Source organism: Callorhinus ursinus, unplaced genomic scaffold (assembly GCF_003265705.2).
Source record: "Callorhinus ursinus isolate GAN/ISIS: 27379988/994484 unplaced genomic scaffold, GSC_fseal_2.0 scaffold39, whole genome shotgun sequence".
Classification (NCBI taxonomy): Eukaryota; Metazoa; Chordata; class Mammalia; order Carnivora; family Otariidae; genus Callorhinus; species Callorhinus ursinus.
In genome coordinates this window covers 6,743,116-6,766,099 of record NW_027397101.1, presented here as the reverse complement: position 1 = coordinate 6,766,099, position 22,984 = coordinate 6,743,116, and the positions used below count along the sequence as shown (strand labels likewise).

General features: G+C 39.2%; 1 protein-coding gene across 3 annotated transcripts in view; it reads right to left on the bottom strand.

Annotated features, from left to right (window-relative positions):
• The window catches only part of HABP4 (hyaluronan binding protein 4), a 42,909-nt gene that overhangs the window by 9,628 nt on the left and 10,297 nt on the right, over window positions 1-22,984 (bottom strand). For all 3 annotated transcript variants that reach the window (XM_025851695.2, XM_073880726.1, XM_073880725.1), the window contains exons 3-5: window positions 21,194-21,334; window positions 20,897-20,965; window positions 11,522-11,605 (exon numbers count right to left, since the gene is read on the bottom strand). In XM_025851695.2, the coding sequence (XP_025707480.1) occupies window positions 11,522-11,605; window positions 20,897-20,965; window positions 21,194-21,334 (294 nt within the window). The remainder of the gene's footprint in view (window positions 1-11,521; window positions 11,606-20,896; window positions 20,966-21,193; window positions 21,335-22,984) is intronic.

The following is a 22,984-nucleotide window of genomic DNA, read 5'->3' as shown; positions in this document are numbered from 1 at the left end:
ATGATCCTGGAGTCCCGGGATCGAGTCCCACATCGGGCTCCCTGCTCAGCATGGAGTCCACTTCTCCCTCTGACCCTTCCCCCTTCTCATGTGCTCTCTCTTTCTCTCTCAAATAAATGAATGAATAAAATCTTTAAAAAAAAAAAAAAGAAGCCTACATCAGTACCAGTTTCTGCAAACTGAAAGAATTCCAAAGAGGACTTTAGCTTTTATGAAAAAAGGCAAAAAAGTGAAAAATAGTATTCAGCTTTTATTGTGCAGTGGGGCAGAGTGTATCCTAAGCAGCAAGAACAGCCTGAGCAAGCTCATTCCCTGGGAACTACACTCAGTATATCTCAGCATCAAGCTGACAGCTTTGAACTGTGTCTGGGAGCATGTGTGCTTTATCTCAATTTATTTTGTGCATTTGTTAACAAGATGTGTCCTAAAGTATTAGAAAAGCCTAAGCAGTTAATTTTTGGGTCAGGAATGCTCAAAAAACTTTTAATATAAATTAATGGTAATCACTTCTTTGTTCTATGCCATTTTGGCCTACGAAATGTTTCAAAGGAATGCCCTACTTTCGGATAGCAGGGGAAATCTGTATACATATAGGTTTTATTTTAAAAATTATAATATAGGCCAGAGAAAGAACACAGAGAGAAGCTAGTTAGAAAGTGTAATGTTTTATCAGATTGAACTTTGGAAACACAAATGTTTTATAATTATAAAATAGATTTAAATTAAAATTCAATCTCAGGGGCGCCTGGGTGGCTCGGTCGGTTAAGCGACTGCCTTCTGCTCAGGTCATGATCCTGGAGTCCTGGGATCGAGTCCCACATCGGGCTCCCTGCTCAGCAGGGAGTCTGCTTCTCCCTCTGACCCTCTTCCCTCTCGTGCTCTCTATCTCTCATTCTCTCTCTCAAATAAATAAATAAAATCTTTAAAAAAATAAAAAATAAAATTCAATCTAAAATTTGAGAGCAAAATTAATCAAATGAACCTAATGTTTATCAAGTTGGTGATATAACCATCCAGAGAAACTATTTAAAGTGTCTTTAATATGACTTTGATTACTCATTTCTCTATATATAACTTTTTAGTAATCATATTATTGGACACAGTGTTGGTAATGTTGTTTGTTACTTGTGTGTGCAGCAAATGAGTGATGTTACTGACAACTGCGTTTTTCAGCATGGAAGTAAAAGAGAAACAAATGTAAGAAAGCTTTGCTAAAAACGTGTAGTCTTAAATTTCAAATGGAAATAATGAATAAACTCATAATATATTTTATCTAAAGTGTGCGTGTCCCAAAGAATAATCCAATCAAGAAATGGGCAGAAGACATGAACAGACATTTCTCCAAAAAAGACATCCAAATGGCCAACAGACACATGAAAAAGTGCTCAAGATCACTCAGCATCAGGGAAATCCAAATCAAAACCTCAATGAGATACCACCTCACACCAGTCAGAATAGCTAAAATTAACAAGTCAGGAAATGATAGATGTTGACGAGGATGCGGAGAAAGGGGAACCGTCCTACACTGTTGGTGGGAATGCAAGCTGGTGCAGCCACTCTGGAAAACAGTATGGAGTTTCTTCAAAAAGTTGAAAATAGAGCTACCCTACAACCCAGCAATTGCACTACTGGGTATTTACCCCAAAGATACAAATGTAGTGAACTGAAGGGGCACCTGCACCCCAATGTTTATAGTGGCAATGTCCACAATAGCCAAACTATGGAAAGAGCCAAGATGTCCATCAACAGAAGAATGGATAAAGAAGATGTGGTCTATATATACAATGGAATATTATGCCGCCATCAAAAAAAAAGAAATCTTGCCGTTTGTAACGACGTGGATGGAACTAGAGGGTATTATGCTAAGCGAAATAAGTCAATCAGAGAAAGACAAGTATCATATGATCTCACTGATATGAGGAATTCTTAATCTCAGGAAACAAACTGAGGGTTGCTGGAGTGGTGGGGGGTGGGAGGGATGGGGTGGCTGGGTGATAGACATTGGGGAGGGTATGTGCTATGGGTGAGCGCTGTGAATTGTGTAAGACTGTTGAATCACAGACCTGTACCTCTGAAAGAAATAATACATTACCTGTTAAAAAAAAAAAAAAAAGAAGAAGATAGTACGAAGGAAAAAAATGAAGGGGGGGAATCAGAAGGGGAGATGAACAATGAGAGGCTATGGACTCTGAGAAGCAAACTGAGGGTTTTAGAAGGGAGGTGGGGTGGGGGGATGGGTTAGCGTGGTAAAGGGTATTAAGTAGGGCATGTACTGCATGGAGCACTGGGTGTTATACGCAAACAACAAATCATGGAACACTACATCAGAAACTAATGACGTAATGTATGGTGACTAATAAAATAAAATTTAAAAATAAATAAAATTTAAAAAATTTAAAAATAAAAAATAAAATAAAACGTGTGTATTTCTTAGCTCTGTCCACTTAAATGTCCTAGAAACAATCAAGAACCTAGTAGCAGTGAGCACCCCTAGTGCTCAGACTGTGGTCTCTAACTCCCATATTCTATTAAAGGAAAATGGCTCTCTTTGGAAAAATGACTGTGTGAGGTATTTTGTATTGGGTAGGAAGTATAGATGATGAGCTCAGAACACATCTTACCAAAATGCAAGAAAGTGATTAAAGATGACTGAGTGTGTGTAAAGGATCAAGAATCAAATCGAAGAAGTTCCCTCTAGCTAAAAAAATGGGTTAAAAAACCCATAAGAATAAAAAACTCAGTGGATTGAAACACGTGAAATATGTTTAAATCTCTAAGTTCATAAAGTCACTTATACCTCGGAAGTATGAGAGGGAACCGAACCAACTCACTATTCTAAAAGGTACTTCTAGTACCTTTTATTTATCCTACATTTCTTAAACAAACTTCTACCTCACTATAATCAACTAGTTCTAGGTAAGTTTTTCTTTACAGATCATGCCAGCTAGTAAGTGAAAAAAGAATGAGATTATCTGACTATCACCAGTGTGCAGCCTTAATGAAATAATGCAACAAGGCAATGATGACCAGCAGCCTTCCAAAACCTATGAAACAATCCTGCAAAGAGCTGAACCTGAATTTGATCAACCCTCTCACTTTCACTATTAATTTTCAGGGAATACAGAAAATCCAGAGGACAGAGAACACATTCAACTACTCTACAAGCAATGCTGTGCTGCAACTGGCTTGCACCAGTTTGAACTGGCTCACAGCCAATTGTTAAATTTTCACTAATTTTGTGAGCTGGCTGTTAATCACTGTTAAAAATTAAATTATATAAACTTACAATTAACTATATTAAAGTGAAGGAATAAATAATCACAATCCACTATTCCCTAATAGTGAATTTCACTATATTTTACCTTTATCTATGCTCTTGGGTTAATTATACCTAATGTATGTATATAGTGGAAATGTTACATAATAGCGTACTATTGCACATCTCTTCCGGACTCCGCATTCAGATGACACATTGGTAGTTTTAAATCAGCCATGATTTAAATATGTAAACATATTTACACCACAGAAACCAGCAAGTGCAACAGATCCAGGCTTTTTCATACTAGAGAGCCAGATGTTGAATATTTACCAGCACACCATTGCCCACAGGGAAGCACTCAGTAAAATTCTGACTCTGAACATATGACCCAGTTTCTTTGACAAATAAATTGCAAGGGAAAGAAAAAACATACAGATTAAGACTTAAGAATAATCAAGATAGTGTAATATTAGTGTAACATAAACCAATGGAACAAAGCATAGGGTAGAGAAAGAGGCCTAGACATAAGTGGGCAACTGATTTTTTTTTCCTAAAGATTTTATTTTTTTATTTGTCAGAGAGAGAGGACAAGCAGGGGGAGTGGCAGAGGGAGGGAGAAACAGGCTCCATGTTGAGCAAGGAGCCCAACACGGGACTCGATCCAAAGACCCTTGGATCATGACCTGAGCCGAAGGCAGACGCTTAACCAAGTGAGCCACCCAGGTGCCATGCGCAACTGATTTTTAACAATGGTGTTTCATGTGCTGTAATAACTGGATATACATATGCTAAAAAAAGAAAAAAAGGGAACTCTGATCCCCACCTCACACTGAATACAAAAATCAACTCAAAATGGATCACAGACCTAAATATAAAAACCCAAATTATTAAACTTACTGGAGAAAACCTTTGTGATATTAAATTGGGCAAAGATTTCTTAGCTTTGAGACCAAAAGCAGGATCAATAAAAGATAAAGATGATAAAAAATAGACTTCATCAAAACTAAAAACTGCTGCTCTTCAAAGGACACTGTTGAGAGAATGAAAAGACAGGCCACAGACTGGAAGAAAATATCTGCAAATCACAAACCTGATAGAGGACTTAAATCTGGAATATATGAAGAACTCTCAAAACACAGTAATAAAAAAACAGTTATAAAATGGGCAATGTCAACACTCTTTATTAAAGAAGATATACAGATGGCAAATAACCTATAAAAAGTTGCTTTAACATCATTAATGAGTCAAAAGGGAAATACAAAACTCCAATGACATATAAACCTATTATAATGGTTAAAAATCATAAAAACTGGAACAACCACTTTAGAAAGGAGTTTGTCAGTTTCTTAAAAAGTTATATATACATCTGCCATATAGTCAGTCCAACCATTCCACTCCTAGGCATTTACACAGGAGAAATGAAAATGTATATCCCAGAAAGACTTATACACAAAAACGTTCATAGCAGCTTCAACCGTAATAGCAAGAACTGGAAACAACCTAAATGACCAGCAGGTAGATGGATAAAGAACCTGCAGTCTATCTGTACAGTGGAATACTGCTGGACAATAAAAAGGAGTGAACTATTGATACATGCAGCAACATGGATGAATCTCAAAAGTGTGCTCAGTGAAAGAACACAGGCAAAAAAGAATACATGATGGATGATTCCATTTACAGAAAACTGTAGCAACTGCAAACTAATCTTTAGTGACAAAAAGTAGATCACTGGCTGCCTAGGGGAAAAGGGCCTGGAGGGAGGGATGACAAAAGGATAAAAGGGAACTTTTGGGGTTGATGGATATGCTCATCATTTTGATTGTGGTAATGGTTTTACAAGTACATATGGACGTCAAGGCTCGTGAGACTGTACATACTAAATATATGTCACTCATTGGATGTAAACTCTATCTCAATAGTACTGTTTTAAAAAGAGATAAGAGATATACCAATTGAGATGTATATTTCAATATTAATTCAAACAAAGAAGTTGTTTTAAAAAGAGATTTTGAAACAATCAGGAAACTGACAAACTGCCCATATATGGGACATTATTCCAGTTAAAAAGAGTAGACTTTTAGGGGCACCGGGGTGGCCCAGCCAGTTAAGTGTCTGACTCTTGGTTTTGGCTCAGGTCGTGATTTCAGGGTCGTGAGACTGAGCCCCCACATCAGGCTCTGTGCTCAGCGGGGAGTCTGCTTAAGACTCTCTCTCCCTCTCTGTTTGCCCCTCCCCCTGCACTCGTTCTCTCTCTCAAATAAATCAATCTTAAAAAAAAAAAAAAGAGTAGACTTTTGGATAGAACACTCTGAAACATTTAAGAATGATATGATATCCTGGGGGGAAGAGGAAATGTGTAGAGATATATATGAAACAAAAATGGCCATGATTTGATAAAAGTCTAAGAGGAATAACTTAGATGGAGGTTCATTATACTATTTTTTATATACATCCTTCTATAACATAATCTCTAATACAGATCTAAAAATAAAGAAATGTTAAGGATTCATGAGAGTCCTTTAGGCTACTTGTGACAGAATTAGGAAACCAGCAGAACTCATTTCTTTTTTTTTTTAAGATTTTATTTATTTTTTTGACAGACAGACACAGCAAGAGAGGGAACACAAGCAGGGGGAGTGGGAGAGGGAGAAGCAGGCTCCCTGCTGAGCAGGGAGCCCGATGTGGGGCTCGATCCCAGGACCCTGGGATCATGACCTGAGCCGAAGGCAGACACTTAACCTATTGGACCACCCAGGCACCCCTACAGCAGAACCCATTTCTATAATGCTATTCTGATTACAGACTATAATCTAGTTCTGATTTCTAAAACTGATGCAATGAATTTGAGGATTCTTTCATAACTCAGATGACCTAATAGAAGTTAATAAATTCCAAAAAGTTCAGTAAGAACAGACTTTGTGTTAAGACCACAAAAGAAGTACTTTTTGTGTCTGCTTGTCTTAAACAACATCGTATCTAAACATGAAGGGCTAGAACATAAAAGGGTAAGGCATATGGGAGATGCAGTCTTGAAGTGATACACAGACACTCAAAGTGAAGCAAACAGTGGAGCTCAGAAGAGAGAACGCTGGCGGCAACTGATTCCCTCCTTGAAAGTGATCGCCCTGCCCCCACTCACTCTGGGGCACACCATTCACGAGTGGATGTACAGATGTGCCCAATGCATCCTCCCTTCCCATCTGTCATTGCAACAAGCCATGTTGGGAGCAGTATAAAATCACTAAGGACAGGCTCGTTAACCTTATTCTCCATTGACTACAAATTATTACAAAAACACATTCTATGAAAGCTCTGTGAGGCAGATCCCATTTCCTATCTGAATTGGCACCAAATGCAGTTTTTACTGGCAGTTTTAGCAGGCTGGATTTTCAACAGGAAGAGATATATAATTAATCCCTCAGTTCCAGAGGGATGAAAGCGGTTATATTTCTGTTATAAAAGCATTGTAATTGCTATCACTGTAAATTTAACACCCCCTTCCCTCCCCCCCCACCTTCTGACTAATTCAAAGACCTTCACAGTTCTTGGTATATTACCAAAATCTTGGGAGATGACTTTCCATCAAAGCTGCTTATAAATATAAAGTGGTCTAATCTATGATCTGTAATGTGAATAATGCTATATGCAAATTTGATAGTTAAACATTTGTTTCTAAATGGGTGAAATTATAGAAGAAATAGAACTGTTTTAACAACTGTTACTTTATTTAAAAACAAATGAGGCAATAATGCTAACATTTACTGCATGCTTACTAGGCGCCAGATGCTATTCAAAGCACTTTACATTAATTTGGTCATGATCATTAATCCCATGAGTTAGATCCAATTAATAGCTCCATTTTACAGGTAAGGAAACTGAGGCAGAGGTCATATGTTAACAAATGAAAGAACCATGTTTCATATCCACTCATTCTATCTCCAAAGCTCAGACTCAAACTCTGTGCTTTTTAGGGAATAAGAGGGCAGAGAAATACACTCAGAAGACAGTCAAGATGTGGGCAGAGAAAACATATGTAATGCCAAATGTCCAAATATCCATTCAGTCAATACGTTTTCACCTCAATACGTGAAAGGGTGCAGGGAACCGAAAAAAAGTGGGTTCTAGAAATAAAACTTGATTGACTACTTAACCAGGGCAAGTGGATTTAACCTAACACGTAAACAATACCTCTTACTTCCTTCCCAAGTACTGAAAGGGAAGTGAATTTGATGCTAAACTTGTGAGCTCCTCAGAAATTTGCCATATACATTTTAAAGAGGTGTTTTCCGGCTTTAAGAAAATTCAATCTTCACTGTCTAAAGCAAAAAATACTTGGAAACAAACTACAGCAAAAAATATTTCATTGCAGGTATTTTGTAATGATGCTTCCTCAACACTCTCTTTTCATAAGGACTTTTTACTTTTTTTTTTATTATTATGTTATGTTAGTCACCATACAAGGATTTTTTTACTTTTAAGGAAGGAGGGGAGCATTGTTCCATATTACTGAAGAGGGAAGTCCTCAGCCACCCTAGCAGCCCTTCCTCTGCTCACACAACCAACATCTCCCCTTTTCAGTTCTTCATAGCAAATTGGTGTAAATGGCACTTTTCAACCATTCCTGCCATTCACTACAGGTAAGAGCATGAATGTCTGTCCAACAATATCTGCTTTGAATGCTAGCTCTGCAATTCTTAGCAAGTCCTTTCACCTCTATGTCTCCCCATGAGGTCAGCAACAGTGTCGACTCCTTCACCGAGGGGCAGCAAAGGGTTAAGGAGTTAAGACATGGAAGCATTTAGAGCAGCTCCTGGCACACAACAAATGCTCTGTAAATGTTAGATTTATTCTTATAGTCTTGTAGCAAAATACTCCCAAGACATCACCGCAAGCATCCTCAGACATGTGATAAGGAACACGTAATACTTCCATAATGAAAGGGGGAAGGAGGGAAGAAGAAAAGGAAGGGCATAGCACATCTGTCAACAAAATGTGTCCAATCTGAGGAAAATATATGCTCTTTGGGGTGTATGTCTGAACATAAGCGAGGGTACATTAAATTAATCTATCAGGAAGTTCTAAACTGAGAGGTGCGCTGATATACATTTTGGCTGGGTGCTAGATCAGCCTGAGAGTTAGGTCAGCATTCAGATAAAGTGGACATCAGAGAGCATCACCGTCATCAGATGTACTTCTCAAATGCAAACATAATATTGAAATTATCAAAAAACTATAATAGTATTATTGTGATAATTTTAAAGTGTGACAGGGCAGTGCAGAAACAAGAACTTCACAGCACGGTGGGCTGTTGGATGGCCATGCCCCTGGCCCAGCTCCTGCAGTTCTAACTAGACGCTCACTGTCCACTGCAGTCAGCAGAGAAGAAGGGGGTCTGCCAGCTAGCTCTGCTAGGACTCTGCAGACTGTGAGACTGCCACCAAATCATTAAGTACTATTTTGTCTTCCAGAGTAGCCAACTGAATTATTTTGTCTAATATTATAAAAGCTAGAGTACCTCAATCAATTCCATAGATTAGAGTTATGCTATAATTGACTCTATTATTCTGCCTTACATAGCCTGAATTTGTATAAATGGTTTATTGGCTCAAAAAAGATGTAATTTTTCCTGAAGGTGTCTAGTTAACTCACTTTCTCAACATTCACATAAACTTTAATCTACTTCCTTAGTTACCTGTCTAAATATTCACATTGTTAACTTATTTCTTTAATTCAAAACATTTCTTAGTTGTTCTGAAGAGTAAATTAACAGCTTCCATAATCATCAATCATTGCAGCATTTTACTCTTGCAATAAGAATAAGGATAGCAGATATTTACATAGCATTAACTACATGCCAGGTCCTCCTGTGTGATGCGCGCGCGCACACACACACACACACACACACACACACACACACACACACACACAGCCAACCAGTCCTTATAACAACGCTAAGATGTAGGTACTATTATTATTCCCATTTTACACATGAAGAAAACTGGCATAGAGAGAATAAAAAACTTGCCCAAACTAGTATGTGGCAGAGTTGGGATGTGAACCCACATGCTGGCCGGGGGTCTGTGCTTTTAACCACTGGACACCTTGCCTCTCTGCAGCTGAAGAATGAGGAAGAGTTAAATCAGTGAAGAGTGAAGGGAGTTTGGAAGTGAGGTAGGGAAAAAAAGGCCACAGCACTTGCAGCAGCACTCTGGCATGCATGGGGTGGGGGCAGGAGATTCTTCATTCTTCAGCTTGCGAACGCCAGATGCGGCCACGTGCTGAACCCACAGAAGGCACCCGAGCAGCGGCACTTGAGGGCTCTGAGGGGCACAGACCACGCAAGACTGTACAGGTCAGATCAAGGGGCAGGAAAAGAACAGCAAGTCACTGGGGTCTTGCACCAGGGGTGAGGACATTGCGACCCGAATGCCAGTGTGAAAGCCGCAGTGCTGTGGAAATGGCTGGTCGCAGATGAGAAAGCAGGAAACCCTGTGACAGACCGGACGAGAGGACGGTGAGGAGTGGAGATGAGAGGAGATGAGAAGGGACCTATTGCCAGGGCAGGGTGACAGACTGGATCTGGGGGAAGGAAGGGGGTCGAGAAGAAGGAAGTCTCAAGGATGACTCCTAGGTTTCTGATTTGTGCAACTGGATGGATGGCGACGGGCTGTTCCACAAGATGGAAACACCTGATGAGGACAGAGGTTTCTGGACTTCTCCTGGACATGTGGAGCAGGAGGAGCATCTGCGATGTCCGTGGGAGGTGTCCAGAGTAGGCAGCTAAGTACACACACACCCGGAGCCCACGCTGGTGGTGGGAGCCAGAGATAGAGTCTGGAGTCTGCATGTAAATGACGATTCAAGCTGCAGAGGTGCATGAGATCCTATAAAGGACACTAAAAAGAGGGCCTATGGCAGAGCCCTGAAGAACTCGACATTTTAAAAGACCAGAAAGACAAGGATGAGTCTCCAAAGGAGGCGCTGAGAGGCAGAAAGAAAACCAGAAGAGTACAGATATCACAGAAACCAGGGAAGGCAAGCTTAAGAAGAAATCAATAAAGCCAAATGCTCTGACAGATCAAGAAAGATGCCGATGGAAACATCTATCAGGTGTGGAGACATGTGGTGACTGTTTCCGAAGGGAAATGGGGACAGAGCCAGACCTGGAGTGAAGTGAGGCTGAAGTGAGAGGAGAGGAAATGAAGAAAGAGTACATATAATCCTGAGAAAGGTAGCTGAATGAGAACGTGGGGCAAGAGTAGCAGATTTAAAATAGGTGACACTGAGCATGTTTAAACTGTTGATAAAGACCAAAGTGGGGAGGAAAGTGAATATACCTCAAAGGGAGGGAGCTGACAGTGTGAGGTTTCTCCACAGGAACAGGATCCAAAGCCTGAGCAAGTGGCAGGAGAGATGGCGCCTCTATCTTACCACGAGGGAAGGAGGCTTGGAGGCAAGCCGGTGCAGGCCGGTTTGTACCTTTAAGAGTGGAAAGATGATAAAGTTCCCATCTGATGGCTCCCAATTTCTGTGTGACATAGGAGGCAAAGTTGTATCCAGAAAACAAAAGAGGCTGTGTGGATATGGGAAGGAGGGGGGGAGGGGAAAGTGGGGGCAGTGTCAGGGTTTTGAGGAGACACGAAGGATGGAATTGATCGTTGTAAAGAGTGGGAGAAAGAGTGAGTGCAAGAAAAGAGGAATGCTGGGCAGTGTTGAGGGCTCGTTTCAGAATGCAGAGGATTGAGAACTTACAGGGGTTCCTGCCGGCTCTGCGGTGTGAGCTGCAGTGCTCAGCCTGAGGGTGCAGGGAGTGAGAAGGCAGACAGCTGGTGGTCATCCAGGAGGCGGGTTTTGCTAGCAAGGCACAACAAAAGATCCAAGGGCAAGGGAGTTTAAGGACTGGGCAAGGATGCTAGAAGTGGATCAGGGACCTCAGCTCCATAAAGAAAGAGGGAGGATGGACTCAGAATAAAGGGACAGAAGATGAGGGTCCTGATAAGAGGAAGACTAATTACAGTACAAGCTGCTGATGGAAAAGAGGTTGTGGGCGCTGGGTGGAATACCTAAACTTAACTCATTAATTATCATTAATAATCAGTCACTAGATTATTTGAATTATTAATGAGTTTGATTATTCATTAATATATCAAGATCAACCTTCTGTGACATAATAAAAGGTGAGCTTCCTGCTCTGTGAAGCACACTTAGAAATCGTTAGGAAAAAGACCAACAACCCATGGGGAAAATGAATAAAATACCCACTTGGCTGGAGATTCCTCCTCCAGGGGGCCGGGGGACTCTTCCACTGCTGTGGTCTCCTCCATTGGTGCAGTCTGCTCCACGTCACTGAAAAGCAGTGAGAATCATTCTAGTCACACAAATATATTCACATCAATGCTCTTACATATGCAAGATTAAAAAAAATACATTTTGGGGGCGCCTGGGTGGCTCAGTTGGTTAAGCATCTGCCTTCGGCTCAGGTCATGATCCCAGAGTCCCAGGACTGAGTCCCGCATGGGGCTCCCTGCTCAGCAGGGAGTCTGCTTCTCCCTCTGACCCTCCCCCCTTCTCATGCTCTCTCTCTCAAATAAAATCTTTAAAATAAAAAAAAAATACATTTCAATATCCTTTTTCGTAAGTAAATACCATTCAAGTAATTATATACACAAACAGGTAATCTGCATCAAAATGAAAATGAGAAAACTGCTAATCCACTGAAATTACTTGAAAGATGTGAAAAGTACTTTTAGAAATAGAAGTTTCTACGAATGGCCTAAAATTAAAAACAGCTTATAATAAACAAGAACAATTATTTAAAACTCTTACTGTCCTAGGAAATTCCAAGTATTACCAGAGGCCATAAAATTTCTCAACCTGTGCTTTTAGAATGTGTTCAAATGTAAGCAACCATCAACAATACAGACTGCTAAATACATAGGATGTCATATATGAACCTCATGGTAACCACAAACCAAAAGCCTGTGATACACAAAAAATAAAGAGAAAAGTATCCAAACATAGTATTAAGAAAGTCATCAAATCACAAGTGAAGAAAGCAAGAGAAGAAAGGAAAAGAGAAGAAATAAAAAAAAAAAACAACAACCAGGAAATGATTAACAAAATGGCAGTAATGCACACCTATCAATAACTGGACTAAATGCTCCAGTAAAAGACATAAGGTGACTGAATGGATTAAAAAAAAGCAAGACCCATCTGTATTCTGCCTACAAGAGATTCACTCAGACCTAAAGACATACACAGGCTGAAAATGAAGAGATGAAAAAAACATTTACCATGCAAATAGAAGCAAAAAAAAAAAAAAAAGCTGGGGTATCAATATTTATATCAGACAAAATAGACTTTAAAACAAAAACTCTAACAAGAGACAAAGAAGAGTATTATATAATGATAAAGAGATCAATCCAAGAAAAGAATATAACAATTATAAATATCTATGCACCCAACACAGGGGCACCTAAACATATAAAGTAAATGTTAACAGACATACAGGGAGAAATCAACAGTGATACAGTAATAGTATAAGACTTTAACACCCCACTTACATTAATGGATAGATCATCCAGACAGAAAATCAATCAGTGGCTTTGAAAGACACATTAGGCCAGAGGGACTTAACAGATACAGAACAAACCATCCCCAAACAGCAGAATATACATTCTTTTCAAGTGCACTTGAAATATTCTCCAGGATAAATCACATGTTAGGCCACAAAATAGGTCTCAATGAATTTAGAAGGCTGAAATCATATCAAGCATCTTTTTCTGATCACAATATAAAGCCAGAAATCAGTTACAATAATAAGACTGGAAAAAACACAAACATGTAGATGCTAAGCAACATGCTACTAAAAAACCAATGGGTCAACAAAGAAATCAAAGAGGAAATCAAAAATACCTTGAGACTAATGAAAACACAATGGTCCAGGGGCACCTGGGTGGCTCAGTCAGTTAAGCACTGCCTTTAGCTGAGGTCATGATCCCAGGGTCCAGGGGTCAGGCTGCCTGCTCAGCAGGGAGCTTGCTTCTCCCTCTCCCTCTGGCCCTCCCCTGGCTTGTGCTCTCTCTCTCTCTCTCTCAAAGAAATAAAATCTAAAAACAACAACAGCACAACGGTCAAAAATCTTTGGGACACAGCAAAAGCAGTTCTAAGAGGGAAGTTTATAACGATGCAAGCCTATCTCAAAAAACAAGAAAAATCTCAAACAATTTAACTCTACACCTAAAGGAACTGGAAAAAGAGGAACAAAGCCCAAAGTGAGTATAAGAAAAGAAATAATAAAGATCAGAGCAGAAATAAATGAAATAGAAACAAAAAGCACAATGAAAAGGTCTATGAAACTAAGAGCTGGTTCTTTGAAAAGATAAATAAAATTGATAAACCTTTAGCCAGATTCATCAAGGGAAAAAAAATAAAAAGAGAGAACCCAAATAAATAAAACTGTAAATGAACGATAAGTTATAACTGACACTACAGAAACACAAAGAATCATAAGAGACTACTACAAAAAATTATACACCAACAAACTGGACAACTAGAAGAAATGGATAAATTCCTAGAAACAAACAATCATCCTAGACTGACCAGGAAGAAATAAAAAATCCGTAACTGGCCAATTATTAGTAATGAAATTGAGTTAGCAATCAAAAAAACTCTAGGAGTAGATGGTTTCATAGGTAAGTTCTATCAAATATTTAAAGAAGAGTTAATACTTATCCTTCTCAAACTATTCCAAAAAAATAGATGAGGAAGAGGGCGCCTGGGTGGTTCAGTTGGTTGGGCGACTGCCTTCGGCTCAGGTCATGATCCTGGAGTCCCAGGATCGAGTCCTGCATCAGGCTCCCTGCTCAGCGAGGAACCTGCTTCTCCTTCTGGCCCTCCGGCCTCTCATGTGCTCTCTCTCTCTCTCTCATTCTTACTCTCTCAAAATAAATAAATAAATCTTTAAAAAAAAATAGAAGAGGAAGAAATGCTTCCAAATTTACTCTACAAGGCCAGGATTACCCTTACACCAAAGTAAAAAAAAAAAAAAAAAAAGACACTACAGAAAGAATTACAGGCCAATATCCCTGGTGGACATAGATGTAAAAATCCATAACAAAATATTAGCAAACAGCATTCAATTCATTTACCATGATCACATTGGATTTATCCCAGGAATGCAAGGATGAACTCAATACCTGCACATCAATCAACGTGACATACCACATTAACAAAATGAAGATGAAAATGATATGTCCATCTCCATAGATGCTGAAAAAGCAATTCACAAAATTCAACATCCATTCATGATAAAAACTCTCAACACAGTGGGTATAGAGGGAACATACCTCAACATAATAAAGGTCATATATGAAAAACTCATAGCCAATATCATACTCGATGGTGAAAAACTGAGAACATTTCCTCTAAGATCAGGAACAAAACAAGGATGTCCACTCCCACCACTTTTATTCAACATAGTGCTAAAAGTCCTAGCCACACCAATCACACAAGAAAAAGAAATAAAAGGCATCCAAATAGGTAAGAAATAAAACTGTCACTATTTGCAGATGACATGATAATATATATAGAAAACCCTAAATTACCCACCAAAAAATCATTAGAATAAATGATTTCAGTAAAGTTGCAGGACAAAATGAATATACAGAAATCTGTTGCATTCCTATATATTAATAATGAATTAGCAGAGACATTACAAAAACAATCCCATATACAATTGCATTAAAAAGAATAAAATGCCTATGAATAAACTGAACCAAGGAGGTGAAAGACCTGTACCGTGAGAACTGTAAGACACTAATAAAAAAATCTGAAGACAACACAAATAGATGAAAAGATACTCTATGCTCATGGATTGAAAGAATTAATATTGTTAAAATGTCCAGGCCACCCAAAACAATCTATAGATTCAATTCAATCCCAAAATGCCAATGGTATTCTTCACAGAACTAAAACAAACAATCCTAAAGGTGTATGGAACCACAATACCCCAAATAGCCAAAGCACACTTGAGAGAAGAACAAAGCTAAAGAGAGCACAATCCCAGATTTCAAACTATACTACAAAGCTGTAATAACAAAACAGTATAAACTGACACAATAATAAAGATAGAGATCAATGCAACCGAAGAGAGCCCAGAACTAAACCCATGCTTATATGGTCAACTAGTGTATGACAAAGGAGGCAAGAACATGCAATGGGGAAAAGACAGCCTCTTCAACAAGTAGTATTGGGAAAACTGGACGGCTACATGCAAAAGGATGAAACTGGACCACTTCCTTACACCATACACAAAAATAAACTCAAAATGGATTAAAGACCTAAATGTAAAAACCGAAACCATAAAATTCCCAAGAGAGAGAAAGAAACAAACCATAGGTATGAAACTCTTGGACATCTGTTTAGCAATATTTTTCTGTATCTGTCTCCTCAGTCAAGGGAAACAAAAGCAAAAATAGACTATTGGGACTACATTAAACTAAATAAAAAGCTTTGCACAATGAAAGAAACCATCAAGAAAATGAAAAGGTGACCTACTGAATGGGAGATCTTTGAAAAGGGGTCAATATCCAAAATATATAAAGAACTCATACAACTCAACACCAAAAAACCTAACAGTCCAATTTAAAAATGGGCAGAGGAGTTGATTAGACATTTCTCCAAAGAAGACATACAGATGGCCAACAGACACATGAAAAGATGCTCAACATCACTCATCATGAGGGAAATGCAAAAATCAAAACCACAATGAGATATAATCTCACACCAGTCAGAAGAGCTAGTATTAGAAAGACAAGAAATAACAAGTGTTGCTGAGGATGTGGAGAAAAGGGAATCCTTGTGCACTGTCGGTGGGAATATAAATGGGTGCAGCCACTATGGCAAACAATATGGAAGTTACTCAAACAATTAAAATAGAATTACCCTATGATCCAGCAATGCCACTTTGGGTATTTACCCCACCCCCCAATGAAAAGATGAATTGTATGTATGTATGTATGTATTATTTATTTATAAGATTATTTATTTAAGAGAGAGAGTGCATGCACAAGCGGGGAGAGGGGCAGAGGGGCAGAGGGAGAGAGAGAATCCCAAGCAGACTCCCCACCAAGCATGGAGCCTGATGCAGGGCTCAATCCCACAACCTGAGTCAAAATCACAAGTCAGGGCGCCTGGGTGGCTCAGATGGTTAAGCGTCTGCCTTCGGCTCAGGTCACGATCCCAGAGTCCTGGGATCGAGTCCCACATCGGTCTCCCTGCTCCTTGGGAGCCTGCTTCTCCCTCTGCCTCTCTCTCTCTCTCTCTCTCTGTCTCTCATGAATAAATAAATAAAATCTTAAAAAAAAAAAAATCACAAGTCAGATGCTTAACCAACTGAGCCACTCAGGTGCCCCAAAAGATGAATTCTATTTTATTTTATTTTATTTTATTTTATTTTATTTTATTTATTTGAGAGAGAGAGAGAGCAAAAGCACGAGTAGGGTGAGGGGCAGAAGGGAGAAGCAGACTCCTCACCGAGCAGGGAGCCCAATGCAGCACTTGATCCTGGGACCCCGGGATCATGACCCATGCCAAAGGCAGACGCTTAACCAGCTGAGCCACCCAGGATCCCCAAAAGATGAATTTTAAAAGATATATGCACCCTTATATTTATTGCAACATTTACAATAGTCAAGATATGGAAGAAATCTAAGTGCCCACTGATAGATGAATGGATAAAGAAGATGTCCTATATATGTACCAATGGGATATTATCAGCCATAAAAAAGGATAAAATCTTGCCATTTCTGACAACATGGATGGACCTAAAGATATTATGTTAAGTGAAATAAGACAGAGAAAGACAAATACCGTATGATTTCACTCACACGTGTAATCTAAAAAACTAAACAAATGAAGAAAAAAAGACTCATAAATCCAGAGAACAAACGGGCAGTTGCAGCAGGGGCATGGGGTGGAGGAGGCTGGGCGAGATAAGTGAAGAGGATTAAGGGGTATAAACTCCAGTGATAAAATACACAAGTCCTGGGGATGAAAGTACAGCATAGGGATATAGTCAGTAATACCGTAATACTTTTTATGGCGGTGACAGATGGAAACTACAGTTAATGTGGTAAGCAGTTCACAGTGTATATCGTTGTTAAATCGCTATGTCATGTGCCTCAAACTAATAGAATATTGTATGTCAACTATAATTCAATAAAAAATTTAAAAAATTCTCAACCTACAAGTGTCAAATGACTCACAATACACAAGAATACACCATAACAAACTTTTAGAAAATGATGGAAACATTCCACAATAATGAGTGTGCAGAAAACAAACAGGCTGGTGATAACTGTGCCAGAAAAATAAGGCTCTGAAACATCAATTTATATACCATCACATCTAAATACAATCTACAGATTAGAAATTATAGCACAATGAGACACAATGTGAATTCTAATACACATGATCTTAATTTTTCCTTTTTATGTTAGCATTAATCCTATATGATTATTACTTTAAAAAAAAAACAGTACCAGCAAAAGAAATTTCATTTTCAGGGAAATGCTAAAATTAGTCACTATAACTATATCCATTAGAAATATTTCATACTCTACATACAGACCCCAGCACTTTTTCATCTCCCATTAAGGAAAAAGTATCACAACATAAGCTATTTTTTAAAAAGCAAAGATAAATTGAACTGTAATAACAGAACTGACTTTACATTTAAGATTTTTTATTCAACATGCAAAGCTATTGTACTGAACTTTAAAAAAAATAATTTTTTAGACCCAAAATTTGAATAATTAATTTTTTCAAAGTTTATTTATTTTTTTTAGTAATCTCTACACCCAGCGTGAGGCTCAAACTCAGGACCCCAAGATCAGGAGCTGCATGCTCTTCTGACTGAGGCAGCCAGGCGCTCCAAATAATTAACTTTTACTTTTAAAAAAACGGTCGGAAATCAAATGCACTCTGAGTTTGGAAGGACGCGGCTGCTGCTCTGCCTGGTGGAGGCCCCTTCGCAGAGGCTACCTCTGTACATCAGCTGACCCGGGCAGGGTCACAGAAGGTTCTGGAACCCAGGGGCCCCGAAATCTAGCAGCAGCACACAAATTACTCCAACTTTCTCTTTATTCCCCTGGCAACATAATAAACCAAGGGGATAAAAACCAGGTATAGGTATATTGGTAATTCATAGCTTTCAACAATTAAAAATCATAAAAGGGCGATGTAAACACCAGCATTTCTTAAACTTGAGCAGCTAATCTTAAAAAAGGAGAGAAATCACAGATCTCCCTCCTGTGTTGACCTAAATTATTTAATGAATAAACAAAAAACTAACGTGCTTACAGCTCTTATAGAACCATGTGATCAAAACTACAGAACCATGGGGTTTCAAAATTAGCAACAATTTATGTTGGTGGATTTTGTTATTTTGTTGAAAGTAGATAATCAATGCTGGATTTACAGAAAAAAGATAAAGCCCCAGGGCCCATGTGTATATTTTGACTTCAGTTATATGAATGCAGAAAATGCCTATTTGCACAAGTACATTCCACAAAGCGATGTTAAACACTTTAAGGCTTTGTTATCAAATTCAGACTTCACACTTACCCAAATCTATGACCGCAAACAGATTTTAATCGAATGTTACTTAATTATTACATAAAACCATCTTGCTCTTTGCCAAGATGTCCATCGACAGATGAATGGATAAAGAAGATGTGGTATATATACACAATGGAATATTATGCAGTCATCAAAAGGAATGAGATCTTGCCATTTGCAATGACATGGATGGAACTGGAGGGTGTTATGCTGAGTGAAATAAGTCAATCAGAGAAAGACATGTATCATATGACCTCACTGTATGAGGAATTCTTAATCTCAGGAAACAAACTGAGTGTTGCTGAGTGGTGGGGGGTGGGAGGGATGGGGTGGCTGGGTGATAGACATTGGGTAGGGTATGTGCTATGGTGAGTGCTGTGAATTGTGCAAGACTGTTGAATCACAGATCTGTACTTCTGAAACAAATAATGCAAGATATGTTAAGAAAAAAGAAAAAGAAGAAGATAGCAGGAGGGGAAGAATGAAGGGGAGTAAGTCGGAGGGGGAGAGGAACCATGAGAGACGATGGACTCTGAAAAACAAACTGAGGGTTCTAGAGGGGAGGGGGGTGGAGGTATGGGTTAGCCTGGTGATGGGTATTAAGGAGGGCACGTTCTGCATGGAGCACTGGGTGTTCTGCACAATGAATCATGGAACACTACATCAAGAACTAATGATATAATGTATGGTGATTAACATAACAATAAAAAATTTAAAAAAAAAGAGAAACCATCTTGCTCTTTGAAATGAAAATTGGAAGGCACCATTACTGAAAACCGCTTTTGTGGGTGTGTTTCAATTGGTACCAAGAAAATAATATCTGATATGATATTTTTTTTAATTACCACAAACGGAGAAAATTCTACTTTCAACACAGGCACCCACTGTCAAACTGCTGAAGAAAACCATTAACATTGGAAATGGCTCATTGTACCATTTTGAAAACATCTTATCCATAAATTTAGTTAGCACTGCCAATGCCTTCAAAGAGGAATACTAACTACAGCAAAACCCTCAAACTTTTATTTTTTTTAGAAGATTTATTTGTTCATTTTAGAGAGGTGGAGGAGCGGCAAAGGGAGAGAACCTCAAGCAGACTCCCTGCTGAGCAGGGAGCCCAGACACAGGACTTGATCCCACGACCCTGAGATCATGACCGGAGCTGAAACCAAGAGCCAGACGCTTAACCAACTGAGCCACCCAGGTGCCCCTGGACTGATGGCATTAAATAAGGTGGTAAATCAGGTGACTCAGAGGTATTACTTTTTAAAGTATGTATTATCAAAATAAAAATAAACAGAATTAAAAGATTCGTAATCAAGATTCTATCAAACCCTATACTGAGAAACATTCAACAAGTTTCTTTTTCCTCTCAGGGACAAGGCTTGGAAAGTCTGCCCCACAACATGCGCTGGGGGACCTCTTCCTTGCCCTGCGCTGCCCGGAAACACTTCTTGCCCAGTCTTTGCGGACACAGGAGGGCACTGTCCCTGCAGCCATGAAATGAAACAGCAGAACCAAGTGCCTCTTCTAAGTAGCAATACTGGCACAGATCTGACATACTATGAAGCCTCAGAAAAATGTCAGATTTGAACCTTCATTGAAACTTGTCATTGAGCTTAACCTGCAAATGATTTCATAAAATCAAGATGCAATGTATATGAGAACTTGGGGAGGTCACAGAAAAATAAAGTATAGAATATCCAGGAATTTAAAAAGCATTCTGAGGCCTATGTACAGTGCCATGTGCTAGGGCATTAGCAAATACAAATTTGTCTGGGCTAAAATATGATAAAAGAACTTTCAAAGTTGTTTTCAAATCTAATTGCAACATAGCAAACATGCTTTAAGAAGTCATCTCTCTAAACAAAAGCCTAAAATGAATCTCTACCTAATGGCACACAAATATAAAGACATTGAAAGCACAACAGAGAGTACTTTTTACGAAAGGAAAATAAAGATCCAGAGATTTCCACCTAATTGTAGGTTCACAGAAGGCACACATTTGCACCGTACCTGGTATCTTTACCTGATCCCCAGGTTCGAACTCCACATCCACCCATGTTGTCTTCAGTTCTGATTGCTCTAGAGAAAGAAAGAATATTCCTTTAAACTGGAAGGTGGTTTCCAATCTCCAAATCAGAAAAGCTGATCAGAAAAGCTGTCCCAGGATCAGCTCCCTGAGGAATAAGAGTACACTATATAAAGTCAACTAAATATTAACACATAACAGATTTGTACCATGTATTACCAAGACCATAAAGCGAAAACGGCAGTTCCAGAGGAACTGATATTTTCTCATTCCCACCATACCTCTCAAAATCTCGTTTCCCTCTCTGGTCAAAACCGTCAAAAGCTCTGTTCCCGGGGCCGCCTCTGCCTCGGCTTCGCATGGCCCCTCTTGGGCCTCCACGGCCTCTCAGGGGTCTGTCTCGATCAAATCTGTCAATGGGTCTAGAAAGAGATGGGTATAATCAAAAGTGGTGAACTGCATTTAAGGGCTAAGAAGACTCTTTTCAGAAAAAAAATTCTAGAAGGACACGATGGCTGAAATATACTGGAAAGAACAGCGGCTTGAAAAATAAAGTAATGGTTAATGTTTGCCGAATACTACTTACTACCTGAAGCACTGCTCTAAGCACGTCACATACAGAAATTAATTCTCATAAACAGAACTACAGTATACAACTATCATCCACAAATCAGGAAACAAGAGGCACAAACGAGGTAGGTAACTTGCCCAAGGTCATACGGCTGCTAGTGAGGATGCCAGACAAGAGAAGGAGATCCTGGGCAGCTCTTACTGTGGAGGGATATCCCTTTCTCTGGATCCGGTTTCCTCATTTATAAAATGAGGTTACATAAACTCCAAGATTCATCCCAGCTCTAATATTCAATATTTAAGTTAAATTTGGAATGTTTTGTATAACAGAAATAATTTAATTTCAAATTATGCCCCCTCCCAAATCTCCCTCTCCCAAACACGACTAGTCAGTGAGTGACACTTGGGGCTGAAAACATTAACCTGCAACCAACTCAATTCCACCCCCACTGCCCTACACAAACTTCCAAAGACAGCTGAAGCTCCTTGTTCTTAAAGCCAACAGCAACTTTTGTCTTTATGTCATTTGACCCCTTTTCATCATTGGACACCGTTGACCGTTAATTTTCCTCTGACCTCTCTGGCTTCTCTTTCCCGGCCTGTCCTTAAAAAATTATTTTTGTAATAGGTCATACTGAAACAGGGTACAAAATTCACAAGCTATCCCCCCTGCTCCGTAGCTACCCAATTCTACTTCTCACAGGTAGGCATACCCAGAGTCACATAAAGGGGCCAGTTCTATACCTTGCCTCCTTCATCTCACTAGTCTTGGTGCTCCACACACAGATGCCTCCCTTGTTCCTCTGGGTACCTGACTATCCTTACATGTACCTGCATTCCTGACTTCCTATTTCTGGCACATATCGTCCTCATCTCTACACTACTGCTGTGTGACCTTCATTCATGTGACCCTGCATCTCTCATTGGGGTCTCTGATTCCAGGCCACAAAGCCAGTAACTTCCTGGACATACCCTCTGTCCATGTCCTGGCCCTGCAGATACGTGAGCAACACTGACCCCTTGCTCCTCCTATGGTCCCCAACTCACAGCACGAAAGTACCTAAGCCAAGAACCAGGCTGTCTTCAACAGTCTTCCCCTCATCCCCTGCCACATCTGCTGGCCCAAGGCCTGACCACCCACCCACTTCTCACACCCATTCTTGGCCACGTCTCAAGTCACTGTCATTTTTTTATGAGGACTTGAAGCTACTGCAGGAAGGACCACATCTTTTTCATCATTACAACCTTACTTGAATAAGATAAATTATATTTTTTAATTTGTCAATTTGTCAATTTATATTTTTTAATTTGTCAAACTTGCACTAAATTATATTTTTTAATTTGTCATTTTAATTGTTAATTTTTTAATTTGATAATACATACTTTAATTTGTCAATTTAATTGTCAAGGCTTTAAAAAACATTTAAAATCATGACAAATTACTTACTGAACCCTAGTGGCATTAGTAGCTCAAGCACCAAAACCAGAGATATGTTCCAGTC